At 42.5% G+C, this 21,555-nt stretch overlaps 2 protein-coding genes across 3 annotated transcripts in view; both read right to left on the reverse strand.

Annotated features, from left to right (window-relative positions):
- The window catches only part of LOC104565073 (amphiphysin), a 187,769-nt gene extending 187,097 nt beyond the window's left edge, over positions 1-672 (reverse strand). For both annotated transcript variants that reach the window (XM_088521095.1, XM_088521094.1), the window contains exon 1: positions 505-672. In XM_088521095.1, the coding sequence (XP_088377221.1) occupies positions 505-573 (69 nt within the window). In that variant the 5' untranslated portion in view covers positions 574-672. The remainder of the gene's footprint in view (positions 1-504) is intronic.
- A 15,954-nt stretch (positions 673-16,626) lies between these two features.
- On the reverse strand, positions 16,627-18,204 carry CX3CR1 (C-X3-C motif chemokine receptor 1). Its single transcript, XM_010221075.2, has 2 exons — positions 17,074-18,204; positions 16,627-16,987 (listed from the first exon to the last, which is right to left on the reverse strand). Exon 1 carries the CDS (start codon positions 18,192-18,194, stop codon positions 17,103-17,105), a length of 1,092 nt encoding a protein of 363 aa, XP_010219377.2. The 5' UTR covers positions 18,195-18,204; the 3' UTR covers positions 16,627-16,987; positions 17,074-17,102.
- Between the last annotated feature and the right edge of the window lie 3,351 nt (positions 18,205-21,555).

Below are 21,555 nucleotides of genomic sequence, written 5' to 3' on the forward strand. Positions count from 1 at the left end.
GCTCCCGGACGCTCTTTTCCGAAGGGCAGGCAGCCCACCTGGGGGTCCCGCCACGCACACGCAGAGGGCGTCGAGGAGGTCACGGCCACCCCGAAACAGCCACGGCCGCAGTCGCAGGAACTTGAATCACCTCGCGCCCCAGCAGAGGGAATTTCGTTCAAGATAAGCAATAAATGGGCCGGTTATGTAATCTTCCATCTCTGGCAGTGCCCTGACAGCTGACCTGAGGGGGTGGCCGCATCCCGGCCGCTAGCGGGGATGCTTGGATGCGACGCGTTGGGTACCGGGGCCGAGCACCCCGCGGCGACAGGAGCACCCAGCCGGGGCTGGAGGGGAGCCAAGCGCGGCCCCAGGCGACCTCCTATCCCCCCGCCCGCAGCAGCCGCCGCCTTCATCACCTCCTCCTCCTCCGCCTCACGCCCGGGGGTGGCGGGGCCCCGCCGGGCCTGGCCCAGCGCGGTGTGCACCCCCCTCCCCGCCCGCATCCCGCGGCTCCCCGCGCACCTTCTCCTGCGCGCGGTTCAGGCGTTTCTGGACGTTTTTGGCGAAGATGCCGGTTTTCATGTCGGCCATGGCTGACGGCAGGCGGGCGAGGCAGAGCCCGGCGGCGGCGAGGCAGGGACGGAGGGAAGGACGGATGGGGGGAAGCGAGGATGGATGGATGGATGGAGGGAGGGAGACAGGGATGGAGGGAGGGAGAGAAGGAGGCAGAGCCCAGGAGGAGGGGCGCTGTGGAGAGGGCGGCCTTAAAGCTACAGCGGGGAGAGGCGACAGCCGCCCGGGCTGCAGGTGAGGTGCCCCCGAGGACACAGGGAGGTTACTGGCACCACGGACACGGTTATTACCTGCTGCCCATGCCAGTCGCTCGTAACTATTCGTATTACCACAGTAATCCCCCTCGATGCATGGGACCGAGAGGAGCGGCGCACACACAAGCCTTCAAAGAGGCTGGCAGAGGTGAGGTGTCAGCAGGCTCGGCGAGGTGGAGACGGGCTGAGATAGTTCCTGTGAAATCTGCACCAGAGCTCTCTGCCCCACTCCCAAGCTCTTTGCCTCTGACACCCTTTGGTGTATTGAAGGATGCAGAACAGAGAGGATGTTGAGAGGCTCTAGTGCAAAAGCGGACGCTGAGGTCTGGGGACCTGATTCCATGGGCAAGCCCCGCATGGTGCTTCTCTGACATGGTTTTCCACAGTGTTGGATCTGCCGTGCTCACACTGTAGAGCAAAACCAACAGACATTGACTTGCCATTGCACTGCTGTCAATGCCATACTGCTCACGAGAGCCTCTGTGCAGCTGCCCACCCCAATTAACTGGCTCCAAACTGATTTATGATTTTTGACTTAGTTCCTGAAATGACAATTGGTAGTCAAAACTAGCTGGCCCTTTCAGCAAAACTGCTGGTCCTCCCGGAGCCCTCAAGGCCTCCTTAAAACACAGAATTGCTCAACACCAGTCACTCAAGGTCAACAAAGACAGACTGTGAAGATACCTGTTCAGTTTTAGCCCTTGTTTCTGGTATTTAGCTAAGCTTACTGTTCCCTCATCAGCAGAATAGCAACCCTGATGGCAAACAGTGGAGAGCAAATACACGGTGAAGCTCCAGGCTCAGAGCCTATGCCCATATTCGTCTATGGGGAGTTGTTCTCTATTTGTATTATTTTTCATTGGTTTTTCAGATTATTGAAGCCAGGACAGCATCACTGGCTGCAACAAACATGCCAAGGTCCACACCAAAAGAAAATGTCCCTGTGGTCCTGTCAGAGAGCTAGTAAATCCACCAAAATTTCTTGAGCCTCTATATTTCTGACAGTCCCAGAATGGCTGAAAATACAAAGCAAAAGCAAGGAAAACACATAGCAACCAAGGAAAGTATTTTAAATTGCAGACGGTCTCTTAGAATGTTGATGAAAGATAAAAAAAAATCCCAAGATGACCAGAGCTCTCAAGATCTTTGAAGTATTTTTTAACATCTTCTTTAGAGCTTGTTTTTTTGCCTGGTTTGGGATCTGATTTCAGAAGGATCACATCACTCCAACACTAAGAAATTAATAAAAGAGATTGTCTTAACTTCTGCTCCTCACTTTTCTTCACTAAAAGCTAGCCAAGGTAGACTTACTACCAGCGTAGAGTACTCTGGGGTACCAGTCTGGACTCACCCTGCTAGGAGGAGGGAAGGCATCCTCTCCTATGTCTGTTCTGTCCCAGTAGTCTGATACAGTGACAGCAAATCCCACACTAGAAACACAAAAAAACACGAAAATGCTTTTACATGCTGGTGATGAGGTGCACAAAAATGTGTCATATTCATCATATACCCATTCTCTTCTTTTCAAAATACTAGATTTGCACTGGTTTTGGCCCAAGCATTAGAACAGGCTGCCCAGGGAAGTGGTGGACTCACGATCCTGGCAGCGTTCAAGAAACGTGTAGCTGAGACGCTACATAGCTGGACATGGGTTAGCAGGCAGGGTGTCGGAGGGTTTGCGGTTGGACTCGATGATCTTAAAGGTCTTTTCCAACTGTAATGATTCTATGATTTAATGGCTTTGGGCAACAACAGAAGCCAGAAATGGCTTATTCACTGACCACTTTCTGAATGTGCATGTTGCTGTCTGCCTCAGCTAGATTTTGAAAAGTAATTAGCAGAAGACCACTAGGATGATATCTCATACTCCCTGTACTAGTGAAATCTCTATCTGTCATATAGAACATTTATTGCAAATCTCTCTTCAAAGAAAACTTTCCGTAAAATAGGTTTTAAAGCAAATTTCCTTGTCTGTGTTGCTGACACCTCCTGATATCTGAAATAAATAATGTTTAAAAACAAAAATCATTTACAACTATTTATCCTGTCCTGCTTGGTTTTCTCTCTCTCTTTTTTTTTTTTTAATTGGAGGACTATTGATTTGGCGTTATTTTAAAATGAGATTTCATTTCAGTATTACTCTAAAAGAGCAGGGATGCTCAGCCTTCACAGAAGAATGCTGCTGCTGAAATGGTTATTTTTAATGTAAACGCTAAGGGGAAGGAAGGAGAGAAAGTTTTACTATTGTTGCCAGGTGACAATCTCTGTTCAACCTAAATGACGGTCACAAAGAGAATATCTCTGTATCTCTCCTGACTCATCAACAGCACCATTCTAATCATGCTTCTCTGCTAATCTGAATCAACCAAATGAGAAATCCCTGGCCCACAGGTATCATTTTTCAATATTGGGAATGAAAAAATTGGCAAGTGTCTTGCAGCCAACTCTGAATTATAATTACATATCAACTGCTTAGGAATAACACAGTGACTTTCACCTCAAAGGACTATATGACTCCTAATATACTGAGATTCATAATTCACAGCCCAGATCGTGTAGAAGAAGGATATCCTCATCATAAGGACACCATTTAATTGGTTGTGGCAATGGCAAACTAGAGTAGGAAATGAAGAGCATACAAATAAAATTGCAGGACAGCTTGAAAACTGAAATTTCTTTGTAACTGGGAATTTTGATAGGCAGAATATATTTAACTGGGTTTGATGCCAGTGTGATTTCATGTGGAGGCTCTCAGTTTTAAACCTCTTTCTGCAAAGACCTCCTTGGTATCAGGCTAGTGGTTTAGGCCAGGCTATAAGGTGCAGAAAAAAAAAATCTAAAACATCAGAGACATTTCTGTACATGTCACTGCTCTGAGGAAGTCTGTGACAGAGGGAAGATTCACCTGTCAAAATCACAGGACAAAAGAGATAAGGAAACAGTAGAAAAATGCATGTTTGGAAGAAATAATCTGCCCATAAAACAAATGTACCAAATCCTGTAAAATTTTAATAAAACTCTGAAATTTTAGAAAAATAGGAGATAGGTTAATATAACTTAACTTTTCTAAATTTAGACTTAGGCATTTACTTATAATCCTTACAACTGAAGCTAGTTTTTGGGTTGGTTTGGTTTGGTTTGGTTTGGTTTTGCATTTTCCTTCACTACCACAGTTGAGATTAATACTTTTCTCTCGGTCTTTGGTATAAACCTATGTTGACATTCTGGCACAGAATACAAATTTGGTTGGAAGCATTTTGTCTAAAAGCTATAAGTGCCATTTTATTTTAACTTAATTATGTGAACCTACCCTCCTTCTAGAGCTGCCTACTGTTAGGGAGCACTCAGTACTGGCTTGGTTTTGTTCCTGTGGAGGTCCTACCATTAACTTTGATCAATGAATATCTAGGTCAACACCATGGTCTCCAAAACTCCTGCAAATGAGTCTTCTGCTGGAAAGTGGCAGTAGTGAGGGGCCTGTAGACGTTTCTAGGGCTGGTGATGTTTCTGTATGAAATTCACTCCTAGGTGGCATCTCTGCTACACAGATTTCTGTTCTGAACTTCAGCAGAGGGTATGTTTTTTTCCTCTCTCCTCCCCCAGGTACTCCTCCCTAAGAGAAGGAATTAGAGAAATGAGCTTCAAATACAGCAGAAGCAAGGCTGGATGCAAGAGAGAGAGCTGGTACTGCTGCTGCCCTTGTGTGCATGTTCACAGGTTTAAACAGATAAGGAGGCATGACAGGAGATCCAAAGATCCTTTGGGTGAGGAAGAGGGGATTAAAGTTATGTATTTTAACTTCATAAAGTACACAGCTGTGTTAATAAAATATATTATCGAGGAAAACACTAGGATGATGGGAAAGGTAAGCTTTCTTGAAATCCAGGGATGCTTTGTCATCATCTACCTTTGTATCCATTGTCAGAGCTTCTGGGATCTGCACTTTCTTACCTTTGAGAGAGGCTAACTCCCAACCTGCAGCCTACTGTAAAAGGGGCTACACGAAGAAATTTGCCTTACATTGTATAATTCAGATAGCAATGGTATCCTGAGAGGCGACAATCTATTTTGATTGTGGGTTCTATCTTATCTATCTGTGGTTCTATCTGTGGGTTTCTGATTTAGAAAGCCCATGAAATGCAGGGGATGCAATTATTTTAATATGAAGGTCCTAAGGTCTTTTTTTTTTTTTTCATTGAAGAAGACATGTGGATATCAACTGTTGTGGACCAGTTGTGCTGGTTCGGGACTGGTATAGGATTTTTCCAAACATCAGTAGATTTTTCCTCACTGTCACCTGGGTGTGGTGTTGGAAGCCTCCTCTCCTGCAGCACGCTTACTAATTTCAGTGGAACAATAACATGTAGAGCAACCAGGGATCTGCTCCTGGGATGCAGAAAATCACTCATGAGAGAAGCCCTCCTTCCCAGCTGTGACTGCCAGCGGTGGAGCCACCAGGAGTGTCCTAAAAAGCCGCTATCTACATGATGCCGTGCAATCGATGCGATGGTCATAGGAGAGGCAGTTTCAAAAGAAAACCATAATCCACTGCAAAAGATTAATCCAAACTTCAAAAAAGTGCCCTCTCATGAAACTTAGTCAAATTGTAGTATCTATTGCTTGTGATCATGGGATTGAAAGTCAGTCTTCAAAACCCATGTTCTATGAAGATGTAGTTCTCACTGCTAGCTTTGATTATTTGATTATCTCTCTCCACTTTTGTTTCTTAATATTTAGTTTGTTCTTAACTGATTCAGATTGGTCCTCATATCTTTTCAGATGCTTATCATAAATCTGTTTTGAGGAATCCCACACTTAATTTCATGCCTGTGCTCTGCATCAAAGCTTTGCGAATGCCAGATTTCTTTGCCTAATTTGGGCATTTGGACCTAATTTGCCTAATTTGGGAATGCCTAATTTCTTTCTCTCAAAGAAATTAGCAGTATTAGTACACTGAAAAGTTATAATTTATATCTCTACTTGTCGGAATAGAATCTTTCCATTACAACTGTCCTATCATTATTATTCATCCCAAAGGCCTCGCGGAGAGCTGCAGGGGAAACAGGCCCTGGGGTGAATTAAAACTATTTTATCTGCAAACAGCCTGATTGGCTTAAGAGAGTGTTATTGAGCTGTGCTAGTGTATTCTTCAGCATATTTTAGAAGCTGTGTTCCAGGTTTATTGGATTTTTGCCCAGCAACGTATCTCTGCAGCATTTAGAGAGCTATAAACAAGCAGCAGGGTTTAGAGACAAGTTAACCTACATCCAGATTCCAGCAAAACTTTCTTTGGCTCTTCCCCAAATTCGGTTTCTGATCTGTCTCATCTTATTATAGATGTATACAGGATAATAAATACTACACTCATCCAGGAGCTCTCTCTGGAAAGCGATTTTTAGAACTACTTCAATCATTAGATGAAAAGACACTTTAAATGCTAACAGTCACTATAGGAACCGAACGCCATAACTATCACTGGCTTCCTAGCCCTTCGCTTGTGAGACTGATTTTTCTCACTCTGTAGGGTGAAAAAAAATCTTTCTAGCCTAATAATGTTATGCTAGTCTTATTTTAGAAGTATCTCTTCACATCTTTCATGAGAGACAGCCTGGATAAGAGTTAAAGCTATACATCATCCAAATTAAATTTTAACACCTTTTCCCTTCCTCCTGCTTTCAAAACTGTATTGAGAAATGTTCACACATTGCTACTGCTCTCTCATATCTCAGAAACAACACACAGAGAATAAGAGAAGAACTTGTTACACAATAATGATATTTTCTAACAGTATATCTGTTAAAAACAGTACTTTTAAAGAAAAAAACTCTAGTTAATCTTGACCACCCACACATTAATGACTATTACCTATTACCAATGCTCTTTGTATAATCAATAATCAATTAATACTTTTCTCTGTAGAGAGAGGCCATGAACTTAATACACTTCCCAGTATTCTCTCAATACCTACAAGATAAAGAAAAGAGAAGATAAAATAGAAGATGAATACAAACAAAGAGAAAATAAAATCTATCATACCAGGGAGAATGAATAACAAGATTACAGAGCAGATTTGTGTCAGACTGAAGGTTCAGATGCTTTGGTGCTGCATGCAAGTTCACATTTTCAATGGATGGAGCTAAGGTTTGGAGAAGCTTTGAAGAAAAGGAATGAGCAGAATCTAGTGTTGAGTATTTTTCACTATGTACTGATTTTTCTTCACCCAAATAGGATATTGTTCAAAATCAGTATTTTCAAATTCTCTTCAATTTTTCTTTTGAACATGCCTGAGACTTTTTAAATCAAAGGATGCAGTCACATCCCTGTTGGCATCTGTGAAAACTTTTCTGATCAAGATTAACAGAATAGTAAAAGAGCATTAAATAGTGTTAGTAACATAAGCACAAGTCTCAATAGTTTTACTATGTCAGAGAATAAACTGGATGCTCACTTGCTGACATGCACATGTCAACAACAGCAACTCAAAAGGGCAGCTGAGAAATACTGCAAAGATTTGCAGTCAGAACTGTAATATCCACAAAACAAAGAAGTATTTCAATACAGTCAAAAACTACTCATGAACAAATCTTTGAGTCCTCTGCTGCTTTTGTACATCAAACACGGAATAGTTTTCTTTTTATGCATGTCTGCCAAATGAAACTTGTTCCTGTTAGTATCTTTTGAAATGCAAAACAAGTTCAAAAAATATGGGGATTTGTGCATGGAGAAGAAAAGTCTTTGCGGAAAGCTTTTTTCTTGTTATAACACCTGTGACTTAGAGAGAGGTTGGATTAGTCTCACCGGCACCAGGGGAAGCTGAAGTGAGATGTCTTGGGGCTCCACCTCCACAAGTGAGCACGCACATCTGCAGCTGAACGAACATTCCTGTGCCGAAGAGTGACTGTGGAAGGAGACCCTGAGCAAGGGCAGGCACTTGGCTTCTCCAACCTGTTTAATGTTGGTATAAGCATAATATAAGCATATTAGGAGATAGCATAATGTCACAGAAGTTCACAGGATACATTAGGAATACTGGTTACCTTCAAGAGGATGAGACCTATTAACCATTCATGTTGAGTTTTCCTTAAATAATGCCTTTGTAGCTCCTCAAAAGGACTGGAGTACCAACGGGATTAGATTTCTGAGCAATTCTGCATTTCCAATCTGGCTACAAACCTTTGGTTTATTTGTAAGGTTTCAGAGGGACCACAGGGAAACAAAGACTGTCTAAAATCAGGAGACTCACAGACTCACAGAATGGTTGAGGTAGGAAGGGATCACTAGAGCTCATCTAGTCCAAGCCCCTGCTCAAGCAGGGACACCTGGAGCGCGTGACACAGGATCACATCCAGGCGAATTTTGAAGATCTCCAGAGAAGAAGACTCCACGATGTCTCTGGGCAGCCTGTTCCAGTGCGAAACACCATCCTAGTGCTAGGGCACTATTCTAGCCTCCCCCGTAGTTTGTATACAGCCATGCTGGGGTGCAGGCTTCTGCAAAACCATCCATAAGCACCACGAGGACAGCTCTGCGCAGGCAGACACCTGCTGCAGAGCCAAAGCAAGTTGCAGAGCCAAAGCAGGTTGACAGCTGCCTCCACCAACAAACTAACTGCAATCTGGCCTGCTGGTTGCAGCGCTCTCATGAGACATGAAAGATGAGACATTAAACTGGGTTGAGGAAGACAGGTCTCCATTTTCAGATTAGATACTTTGAATGATAGATTATTACTAGACAAGTGGGTGGCAACACGCAGAAAGGAAAACCATGACTGAAGGACTGAAAAGCTTCTGGTGCTGAATCCCACTTTTACAAAGACAACTAGCTTCACCTATGTTCATGTGAGAAAAACATCCCTCTATTTGGCATTTCAAAGCCACTGGCAGAGGTAGCCTTTCAGTCAGAGTCACTCTGAGGGCCCCACTTGTAATCCTCTTCCTCATATTTCAGCTCTGTGCCTACAAAGGCCTGGTTTCAAAGCAGCCCAGCTGCACAACCTCAGCTAAGACCCCCGAAGTAACAGCTAACATGTGAGGATGAGCTATGGAAAAGCACATTGGCTAAAGCTGAGCAAAGCACATAGAGTAAAACAACGGGCACCGACAAGTTTGTTGAGACTGGTATAGACAGCAAATTGAGATTTCAGGAGGGAAAACACTGATACTGATCTGGAAAATGTATAAAATCATACAGGCAAAACAAGGAGTCAAGAGAGCAACACAGAAGTTCAGCCCATTGCAAAGAGAGGGGGAGGGCAGCTCTTGCCCAGCTGACAGCTTGCTGGGCTGCCAAGACTCATCCAATGCCTTGCTGGGGCAATGTGCATACTAATACTTAGCCAGTAGCTCGTCAGTCCTGGCTATTGGAGAATAATTACTCTGTGCTTTTAAGTTCTGTGTATGTGATACACTGTGTACCCTGCATATGTGATCTTTCTGCATGTGATCAAAACTGCCCTAGCAAAGTGACCAAGAAAGATGAGGTTGCACAGTCAAGGAGTCTTTGTTCACTCTCCCTCCCTCCCAGAGCACAGGAAACTTTGGAAATTGCCTGAGCCCCTCCGGACCTAGCACAAGCTTTGCAGGCCTGCACTTGGGCCTAATAACCTGGGTAGTTGGCGAGAGGCAATAGCAACATAGAGAGGTGCAAGGGTGCGCAGGGAGCAAAAAGACACCATGAAGCCAAGCAGAAGCAGACTGAAGCAGACTGGTGCAGTGTAGATGCAAAAGGATATTTTAAGTCATAATTTATATTACATGACTCATCAAAATATTGCTTCACACACAGTTTATATGACACATTTCCACATGCTTTGGGATATAACTCAGAACCTTGATCCGAAAGAGCAGTTCTGCCAATTCTGGGGCTCCAAAACTAGTGTGCAGGTGTCAGGATTAGGAACAGCACTAGGACTGGAACAGTCAACATGAGCCAACAAGATCCTGTTGACATTGCTGTTTGCAACCCCCATTTCTTCTTAAAACTTCTCTGGATAAAGAATTTGGAAAAATTAAACAGCACTCAACAAGAGGGAGTGAGAAGTTGTCTATCGTCATATTAAAGCATGTCACAATATAAATAGACACTATGGAAAGTTGATGCTGTTCTGATGCTTTGCAACCAAGATATAACGTATCTAAGGTACACCATGAAAAGAGTTTTTAGAAGAAAGCAAGAAGAGGGGAAAATAATATAGACAAAAACCTTCATCCTTTTTCTCAGAGAGAGAACTAAAAGACTGCAGTACCGACTGTAATGCTATCAAATGCATTGCACAGTTTCCACAAACAGATCAATTAATGGTGGTTTCTCTTGCACTCTGATGTGTTAAAAAAAAAACAGCTCTTGATAGAGGACCCGGTGGAATTGCTTATATTTTTCATAGATCTTTAATTACAATCATGGAGAGCTACAGAGCTCCTTGGAAGCACTGGGACTTCACGGACACATCCAAAAACCATCAAAGGCAATACAAGACTTCTTTTGGCTTTAATAACTGTTGGTTTGGTATGTTATACTCTGAGTTCTCTGGGACTGAGGATGCATCTATCCATGCATTTCTGCTCTATGTGATAGACAGAAACACTAACCGTATCATGGGCTTTGGTCACTACCAACTGTTAAACCACAGTTGCTTCCTCAAGAGAGCTGAACAGTTTTGCTTTGAATTTTCACTGGAGCCGTTCCTTTTCATTTGTTTTTAATGTGACTTTTAAGACACACACTGTTTTTGTCAGTGACCCAGTGTCACCAGTAGAAAGTGAAAGCATGCTGCCTTTGAATGTGCTGCAAGATCTCTATTTCTTACTTCTGTTGCTAATCCATTTAAAGGCATCACAATTGATGCACATGCGGTGAACTAAAAACTTTATCCTTTAAAAAAATTTAAGCTATTGAGTGATGAATTTAAGTCATCATCATGAAAAATGACCGGCATGATTAAAAGCAAGACAAAATGCTGCTTAGGTCCTGAAAGCCCAAAGGCTGAAAAGGGGAGAAGGAGAAAGGGTTGGGATGCATATCAAATGCTGCTGTGATATCTTGTTCAACCAGCATGGTTCAAGCAGATGGCCACAATGAATATTTAAAGAGTGGCAAGTGAATTATAGTGAAAGCAGAAGTGATGCTGGTGCCATCAAGAAACCACACAAATACTGCTCAAGTCTGCCAGTTCAGGAGGTTAAATTTTCTTTGTGTTTTATATTTTACTGTCCCACCTAACAGGATTGCAACAGCGTTCTGGTATTATAATTTTTGCATCAGTGATTCATCATGTACATGACACACACTTCTACATAATTCCAGGTGTATATCCCTATTGGGATAGTCATAGAAGTAGGCACAATATTTATTGTAATATCTCAGTGAATCCCTTTACAAATGTGCTGGAACAGTTGTCATGAGAGGAACATACTAGGAACAGACAATTTATTAATGCTAAGAGATTCTGGGCACAATGAACCAAGGAAAGGCAGCTCCCAAGATCTTAAATAGAGAAAGCAGACAAGACAATGAAAGTCAGAAAGTAGAACAATACTTTTTTTTCTCTCCCTGTATCCATGGAGATTCATCTAAAGTATATAAATAACTTCATTAGGAGAACTTTATTACTAGTCCTTGCTAATACATCTGCCTATGAAGAAACTGAAAAGCAAAAATATCAGAAAGATTTTATGTTAGTGAAACAGAAATGGGTGAGTTTGGTTCAAAATTTATTGAAGGCAATGAAATGCTCTTTTATGGACCAAAGCTCATAAATAATCCAGTGAATTTTGGCCTAATGTTCAGATAACGGCACTCAGACTGCATAGGGGTAAGAGGTAGTGGTAGGAATATATTTGCATAGCAACATTCATCCTCTGATAACAAAGGAGGGATTGTTAATGACTGGTTCAGCTAGAGATACCTGCCTGCACTCGATCAAACCATTTTGCATATTCCACCATGAAATACTCTCATCCTAGATTTGGGAGAGCCAAAGATTATGTCCTAAATAAGGAGAAAGCACTCTTCTCAGGGGTTTATAATCTGTAATTCAGACCAAAAAAAAAAAAAAAAAAAAAAGTAGGGAGGCAGATCTCCTAAAATGAGCATGTTATGCAGTCATTTCTTTAAAGTGCTGGAAGCTAAAACTGTAGACCTAGGAAGTATCATTTCAGGGAGCATCTCCAGGTAATTTCCTTCCCAGCTCCTCCTTCCGCCCTCTTCCCCCCAGCCTTTTAAAGGACAGCAGAATAAACCCGTCTCTGCTACCGATGGCTGGAAAGTCAGGGAAAGCTGAGCTGTCTCCTTGCAGCACTAAAGGACAGCCACTTGAGAGAATGAGGCTCCCTCTACTGGCTTTTTCCTTTAGAAATAACAGAAGCAAAATAATATTGATAATAATAATAGCATAGATTCACACGATCAGCAGTGCTAGTTCAATTCCTTGTCCACTGAGTCTTGTTGTAAGGGAACAAAACTCTCCCAGCAAAACTCTCCAGCTCCACAGCAAGACAAAGAGATGGAGACTGTGTTATTATCGGAACTTCAGACTGAAAGAGTTCTTGCTGGAGGTGGAAACAGTCTGGTCACTTATGTCAGGCACTGCTTTGCTTGAGGAAACAATGCAAAGTTTGTTGTAGCTACTCTCAGAAACACCTCACCACAGTTTTCAAATTTGTTTTCATCAACTTGGTGTCATCTGCAAGGTTGCTGCAGGTGCACTCAATCCCCTCATCTGGGACATGGATAAAGATATTAAAGAGGACCAGCCCCAGCACTGTCCTCCTGGGGAACACTGTTCATGACTGGTCGCCAGCTGGATTTAACTCCATTCACCATCACTGTCTGGGCCCAGCCATCCAGCCAGTTCTTCACCCAGTGAGGAGTATACTAGTCTAAGCCATGAGCTGTCAGGTTCTCCAGGAGAAGGCAGCAGGAGACTGTGTCAAAGGCCTTACTGAAGTCTAAGCAGACCGTGTCCACAGCCTTTCCCTCATCCACTGGGCGGTCACCTGGCCATAGGAGATGAGGTTTGTCCTGCAGGAGCTGCCTTTCCTGAACTCATGTTGGCTGGGCCTGATCCCCTGATTGTCACGCACATGCTGTGTGGTGGCCCTCAAGATTATCTGCCCCATAACTTTCCCTGATACTGAGGTCAGGCTGACAGGCCTGTAGTTCCCCAGATCCTCCCCCCAACCCTTCCTGTAGATGGGCATCACTTTGGCAAGTGTCCAGTCATCTGAAACCTCCCTGGTTGATGAGGACTGCTGAGAGATGATGGAGACCAGCTTGCCAAGCACTTCCACCAACTCCCTCAGAACCCTCAGGTGCATGGCATCTGACTCCATGGACTTGGACCTAACCCTAAGACTACCACAAAGGTGAGGGGCAGATTAAACACTGGGCCATGATTGGCTGAAAAGACAAAGTGGTCTTGGGAGGAAGTTGGGTGCAGGCCGCATTTCCTCTGCCATGCCCTTGGCAGCCCCACTCTGCCCCATTGCAGTCTCTGAGACAAAAGATGCCCTAGGAGCAGACGGAGTGTAATGCTGGATGTACTTCTGTATGCCCTTTGCAGTCAAACTCTACATGGAGCTCTATGGTTTATCATTCTCCAAGGCCTAACCCCAATCATGAGAGTGACCAGGTCCCAAATGCCCAAGTCCCATAGAAGGCTCAAGACAAAAGTTCCTCTAGGAGCACATTGGCTGTAGTGTTGTATGTCCTTTGCCATGCCTTTTACAGCTGCATATGGCCCTATATTTTGTCATTGCTCAAACCCTAACCCTAACCCTGATCATGAGAGTGACTAGGGCCTGAAACAATCTGCCCCACTGAATGGCCCGAGACAAAAGTTGTCCTAGGAGCACACTGAGTATAGTGCTGCATGTCCCTTGCTGTGCCCTTTGCAGCGAAACTCTACATGAAACTCTACACTTTATCATTCTCTGAACCCTAAACATAACCATAACCCTAATCCCAGTCTTGAGAGTGACCTGGAACCAAAACCATCTACCCCACTGAAGGACGAGACAAAAGTTGCCCTGGGAGCAGAGTTGAGTGTAGCCTTGCATATCCTCTGGCATGTGTTTTGCAGCCAAACTCTAGATGGAGCTCTACACTTTATTTTTCTCCTAACCCTAATCATGAGAGTGACTAGGTCATGAAAAAGTCTGCTGCATTGCATTCCCTGAGACCAAATATGCCCTAGGAGCAGAATGGGTGTAGTGTTGCCTAGCCATTGGCATGCACTTTGCAGCAAAACTCTACATGGAGCTCTACACTTTATCCTTCTCCAAATCCTAACTATCCCTAACCATGAGAGTGTCTAGGTCCTGAACACACTAGTCCCAATGAAGGCCCCAAGAGATAAGTTGCCCTAGAAGCAGATTGAGTGTAGTGTTGCATGTGCTTTGGCATTCTTTTTTCTCCCCACTCTATGTAGACCTCTGTGCTTCATCTTTCTTGAAACCCTAACCCTCACCCTCTTCATGGAAGTGACTTGAACCCAAAATGATCTGCACCAATGAAGACCCTGAGATGAAAGTTGCCCTAGAAGCAGACTTGGTCTAGTACTTTGTAAAGCCCTTTGTAACCCTGTTTCACGTGACTCCATGCTTTGTCATTCTGCAAACCCTAACCCTAACCATGAGAGTGACTTACATGCCGAATGTTCTACCCCACTAAAGTCCCTGAGAGAAAAGTCCTAAGAGTAGACTGGGTGTAGTGCTACATGTCCTTTGGCATGCCCTTTGTAACTACACTTCACGTGTAGTTCTAAGTTTTATCATTCTCTGAATCCTAACCCTAAACATAACCTTAAACATGAGACTGACTTGGAACTAAGACCATCTGAAACCAACCCCATTGAATGCCCCGACAGAAAAGTTGCTCTAGGAGCAGAGTTGGTGTAGAGTCATATTTCTTTTAGCATACCCTTTGCAGCCAAATTTCACATGTGGTCCAACGGCTTATCATTTTCCAAACCCTAATCCCAGTCATGAGAATGACTTAGATAAGTACGATCAGCTGCCTTACCTGTCCATGACAGGGAACAATACCAACAGGCATCATGGATAACTGTCGATAAAAAGGCCAAACAAGAACTGCCCTTAATTCTCATTCTCGACTGGCGTCTATGGCTAGCCTTCTGGCACTCTTTCTGCCCCTTGTACGCTCTGAAGCCTATCAACACTGACCGTTGTCAGGATTGAGAGGCCTTGACTAGTCCTAGCCATGCATACCACTCGGGAAGCAAATCAATGGCTATCATGCCCCATCGAGTGGCCGCGAAGCCTCTCAGACTCACCTGGCGTCTACAGATTTTGCCCTAGGACCTATTTGGCAGGTGGTCAGGCATTGGCACCAACGGACGTCGAGAACTGTCGATATCAAGTGACATTGACGCCTGTCAAGTTCCACGCCTCTTCATACGGATGTTATGTCATGACTCTTCAACTCTTCTGATTCTTTGGATGCCTCTGGGCATCGAGGCCCCACAAAACATATTACAAATATTACTAAGCTAGTTTTGTTTCAAGTACTAGCAGACTTGCTTTCAAAAAAAGAATTCTATTCCAGCCCCACAGCACTACATCACCATTTATTTTTTCTACTCAGTTACTCACCATTGTCTGAAAAATAAAAGGAAAATAATATAAGCTGAATGACACTGCATTGCTCAACCAGCAGTATACCCCACTCAGACTGACTTTATGAAAATTACTTCCTCTTTTGCCTCAAAATGCCTTCCTCTTTCTTCTGCTTATCTTAGCAGAAGGTGCTTCCTAAAAGCACCATCCTCAGGCAGGGGGGGATCACTTGCCTGGAGGTGGGGGAGAGGAGAGACTTCTCTAATCTGACTTGCTTAGGCTGACTGAATTTCAAAAATGAATTTAATGTCAGGTGGCACACATACTGCAGCTGATCTTAGTCAAGAAGTCTGTAGTCTTAATGTCTGCTTATATTTGAAAATTTGAAGGCTGAGTGTATATAGTATGTTCACCTAATATAAAGCATTTAATAAAGAAGATCCATTTTGCTGTAGACTACGCTGAATGTTCAGAAGCAAAAAAATGGAGTATTTAATATCAGTTGAATGATTGCATTTGGAAAATTACTCAATATAGGGGCACACTTCCAAGCTGTCTTAGAAACATGGTGGTAGAAAGGTCCAGAATGTTAACGCCTAATCCGTGCACTGGTATTTCTAGAACAACTCTTTCATACTGATTAGAAAGTGAGAATATTTATTCAGATTTATATTGTTTATTCAGATTATAGAAATAGAGTTGAATCCACATGGGCTCATTTTATAAGTTTGGTCCTTGATTTTCTTTGTAGAGATGATCTCAGCTATGTAGATGGGAACTGTACATTTTCCACTTACATAACTCTAATCCACAACACCTACAAAATCTCATTAGCCATCATAACAGATAGCAGCAGGACCTTCTGAGGGAAGTCTTGGGAACAGACTCTCAGTTGTCTTGTCTAATTGACATTTCCCCACCAAAGGAATAGTCATTGCAAAAGTAAAAAGGATACCTGGAGGTTGCAGAGTGCTGATGGTAAATGTGTCCTCAGGAACTCTGCTGGTTTGGATCAGCTCTACATCAGAATTGAAATCCTTAGGAACAGCTCTCGCTCTGATTACTGCAAGTTGTACAACACTAAGTGTACTGTTGGTACAGAACACATATTCAGAAAGAACTCTTATTTAACACTAGACATTTTATTTGGTATGAAAGCACAGGTAAAACATTTGTTGCAACCAGTAACCCCCACATCACTTTCATACAAATTTAAGTCAATATATAACATAAAAAAACCCTTTACTAACATTGAGGTACTGCTTTTACTTAATGTAAATGGTTTGTACTTAATGTACATGGTTTGCATCCATGTACATTTGCATGACGTGGTTTTACATACAAATTTATATGATAAAACTTTTTAATAACTTCCCTGTCCTCAATTATTAAATTCTCATCTATCTTCTTTTCTAGTCACAGAGCACTGTTTTTTTCTTCTACTTCCTCTTTTCTTCTTTCTTGATTCAATTCTATACCCAGATTTCACATACTGCACTGTTTTTGTTTTAAAAATGTTTGCTATTCTAGAATATTTAATGCTTAACAAGAACCATGCCAGTGATTCACTGAGGTCATAAGTCTTTTCAGATGGGTAATGGCAATCTCTCAGTGCCTGCCAGTCATAGAGACATAGAAGCCATATTTACATAGAAGCCATATTTACATAGAGCCATAGAAGATATATTTACATAGATGTCTTTATCACAGAGCTTCCTTTTCAGAGAAAGACAGAACCATCCTGGTCATTTGTATTTATGGTTATGTTGCTGCTCACAATACTTTCTGCATAACTAGTTGAAGAACTGACCTGGTAGCGACTGCAGGGCCCACAGAAACACATGCATGGACAGTATTGTGAGCAGATACGATAAAGATATTTCCTGAATTTTTCCCCAGCAAAAGCATAGATAACAGGATTGAGACAACAGTGACTGAATGCAACAGTTTCAGTCAGATGCATTGCAAAGTCCAATGATTTAATTTGGTTGCAACTTACAAATAGCTCATAGTGCTTTAAAGTTTCTAGAAAAATCAGCACATTGTAGGGGGACCAAAACAGAAAAAATACAACCACCACAACTAAGATCAGCCTTATGGCTCGTGTTTTTTTCTGATTTTTGCAGGACAGCAGGGTTTTGATGATTCCAAAGTAGCAATAGCACATGATACAGACTGGGATAAAAAACCCAATGGTGTTCAATTCCACATTGCAGAACACCCTCCAGATATTCTTAAGCTCATCAGGGTACACAGAAATGCAGTCAGTTTCTAGCTTTTGAGTGAACACAAAATGTGGTACTGAAACTAAAATTGCCATTGCCCATACTCCACAAACTATAAGAAATCCATGGCTCATTGTTCGAGATTTCAGAGAATACGTTGCCCGGACAATAGCCAAGTATCTGTCAATACTGATAACAGTGATAAAAAACATGCCCCCAAAGAAACCTATGTAATACAGTGAAGAAACAGCTTTGCATGAAATAGTCCCAAGAGACCATCCATTGACCACACTGGAAGCCCAGAAGGGAAGGGAGATCACAAAGAGCAGGTCTGAGATTGCCAAGTTCAAGAGATAAATGTCAGTGATGCTCCTTTTACTGCCTTCTTTCACAATGGCAAAAACCACCAGTAGATTCCCTATGAGGCCAAGGGCAAACACTACAATGTAAAATATTGGCAGAAATACTTTCCCAAATTCCTGGATGTCAATTTTATCACAGATAAAAGCATATTCATCATAAAGGAATTCAGTTGTCACTTCTGGGAATGCTTCCGTCATGCTGAATTTTCTGGCTAGAGGGAACATGAAAAAGGGAAAAAAAGGATGTTAGAGAAAGAAATACAATATCTGCTATGGACCAATATTGAGAAATCTAGACACTTTTGGACTTTGTCAATATTGGGTTTTGTGAGACTCGCATTACTGCAGAGGTGATAGTAATTTCTAATATAAGGCTAGACCCTTCAGTTACATGTACTTTACTGAAAATTATCCTTTAATTTAAGAAAAAATAAATGAGAATTTTAAAGGCTGTCAAATAGGCCCTTTCTTATTGGAAGAGCAGCAGAAATAGCAGTAAGCTGACATCACCTCTGCAAGTGGTGTGCTGTGAGACATGTACTCTCCTAGTCTGTTGGGCAGCGTTCAGCAAGAAACAATACTTGAAATGTAACTGTTAATAGACTTGTGTTACCTGCCAACAACAACAGAAGTGGATCTAACCTTAGATGATAAACCTATGGTAGAAGTACAGAGACATCCCCTAGATGCAAGCAAATTTTTGATGATATTTTTTTTTGTTTTTAATCATCTTAAAAGTAAAGAAACTACTGACCCTTTTCCTCAAGCACTGAGGCATCTTATGACTGCCCTGGCCTTGGGTGCAGAGTAGTCAGAGTAGAACCAGGGCTTGTTATCTCAGGAACTATACTGCATCCAACTGGTCAGTATATGTGAGGCAGCTCTGTGACCCCTAATTTGCACACACTAGTTCCTCTGCACTCCCTTGCGAAGTAGTGTTTGAATGTCCATAAGGGCTTCTGTTTGCAGGGAATCAAAACATCTTAAAGAGGCACATCTATTGGGTCTGCTCCTGGTTTGGGCAAAGGACTGTTAAGTATCCATTATTTGATCTCTCTCTAGAAAATGAAGGGAAATTGAGCATGATACACTGTACAGAAGTCCAAAGACATGACTGCAAGGTCAAAACAGCTAAAGCTAAGATTAAATAGAAAATTCATTGAAAGCAAAGTTGCAATTAATAACTACCCCTTCGTCACAGTGTTTAAACTTCTTACAAGAAGCCATTTGCTATAGCCCATTGGCTAAAAAGATGGATTCATTTCAGTGAAATTGAATCACCTCTGAAGTGGGTGTTTATGTCTCCTGTTATTGGGAAACGTAGGCAATATAGCCAATGAAGAACAGTGATCAAATGCGGATCATACCAAATCTGCCTTATGATGAGATGGACTGCTTTCTAGGCTCCACTGGCTGCATTCACAAAATTCCTTTTGTCTTTATAAATGGCAGAAGCACATTATTCAGACATAGACATGTCTGTTGTCACAGAAATCCTAGCCTACGTTTCCATGTTTTGTTAATAGCAATAATTTTTATACGTTATGCTTAAAATAAGCCTTAATAATTTTAATAAATGGAGTAAAAACCTCTTGTTGTATAAGACAATCCTTGCCCAAGAAGTTTCATATTACTTAGTGATAACTACAACAAACTCCCCTAGTGACAGTTATTGTGGCCATATTGACATTTTCTCCGAATGCCTCACTGCTAGGCTGTTGTTTCTACACAAAGTTCTGGGCTCTTATTTTGCAGTCATTTCTCAAGTTTTTTTTTCTCTACTAGTTGGAAACACATGCTCTCCATTTTAAAAATATCATATTATTCTGAAAGTTCAAAGTCTAGTTGTCCCCAACATTTAAATTAGAAGTGCCCGTAGTCATTAGAAAAAAAAATCTCTGTGGTTTTCCACCGGAAAAGTGGTCTAGAAGAAAAGCTGTCTCAGAGCTGGTAGCTTCAGGGCACGGGCACAATGGGAGGAAGGCTGTTTGCAGCAGGCAGTCACACCCACAGGCTGAGCAGCTCTTGCAGAGCATTTCCATTTGAACCAAGAACTGAGCCTGCCTGCAGACTCCATCCAGCCCTTCGCTTGCATCCCTGCTTAGTTCTCCAGGTTCTGGAAGTGTGGTGTCTGATACTAGCAGAATTAAGGGGAGATTAGAAGGAAATTTGGATTAGAAGGAGCCGGGGCAAAGGCCAATGCTAACTGCAAATAAGATAATACTTTTCTATGCATAACATAACTAAATAGAGATGATTGCAGGAAGGTGTGAGAGGTTCCCTATTCCTTTATGTCTCTGACCAGTCATTATTTTATCTAGATAGAGAAATTATCTTGAGGTGTATCACACAATTCCTATAGCCATTCTTTTTTGCCTTCCCATCCTGACATTTCCTTTCTCCTCTTCAGAAACTAAATGCTATATCATGTTCCTCTGAAATGAGGAGATGCAGCAGGAATGTCTTAGCGTGAGCCTGAGTCACTAAGGGAATCCAGCTCCCTATTGCTGAGCTATTACTTGGGCCATCTGCACAGTGCTCATGCCTCTTTCCTACTCGATGGCTATGGGCTTTCCACTTGGATCACTCAGGCCCTGGGGTGAGACCGGCCAAGGGCTATCAAGATGGTCAGGGGCTGGAGAAGATGGCATATAACAAGAGGCTTACAGCTGCCTTAGATCAACCTTAAGAAGACACGGCTCAATGAGGATATTCCTGCTGTCTGCTGCTACCTAATGAGAAGATATAGAGGTGAAGCAGGTAAACCCTTCTCAGAAGAGGAACAGGAAATGGCCAAGCTGCAACATGGGAGATTCTTACTATGAGGAAGAATTTTGCACTTTGAGGGTGTCAAAAAATGGAATATGGCCCCAAAGAAGCTGTGAGGTTTCCACCTCTGAGATATTTGAAATTCAGCTGGACATGGCCCCAGGCAGCCTGCCCTAAATAATCCTGCTCTGAGCAGGAGTTTGGACTAGAGTCCTCCGGAGATCTGCTTCCTAACTCTGTGGATCCACAACAAAGGAGAAAAGAACTCACAATGTCCCTGCAAAGTTCTCTGACTTCTACTCTGTCACTTAAGCTCCTCTTGAAGACATATATCTCCTGGTGTGACAGGAAAGAGTCCTCTCACACAGAAGAAAAACATTAAGTAGTGCCAGCTTGTATTCTCTTGGCATCTTCGCTTACCACACAGGCAGAGTAAAGTGTGGCAGCCAGGGAGCTGCTGGGTTGTGCTTAGGTGTACTGCATGCGTTGTGTGAAGTTTATGATTTGGAAAGAAGGAGTTCACTTTGTTTTACTTTCTCCTCTCTGAGGAATCTTGGCTGTGCTGGTCTTTTCCGTGCTTGCTCTCTCAATTCATGTCTAGGAACACAGCTAGTTCCCTGGGAGAATTTCAGTATGAACACATACAAGCATTTATATTTTGTTTGACTCAGAAAAATATCCATATTTTTAAGAAAATACAGTTCCCAACAAGTTCCCAAAGTGGCAGACTTCTACACATCCTGGAAAGCTGTACTTGAGAATGGTTAGCTTCTTTACGGGAGCACGTTAACACAGAGGTGCAGGATGAAATCCCAGC

This window comes from Tinamus guttatus, unplaced genomic scaffold (assembly GCF_059628265.1).
Source record: "Tinamus guttatus ecotype Peru unplaced genomic scaffold, ASM5962826v1 Tinamus_guttatus_pri_ptg000115l, whole genome shotgun sequence".
Taxonomy (NCBI): Eukaryota; Metazoa; Chordata; class Aves; order Tinamiformes; family Tinamidae; genus Tinamus; species Tinamus guttatus.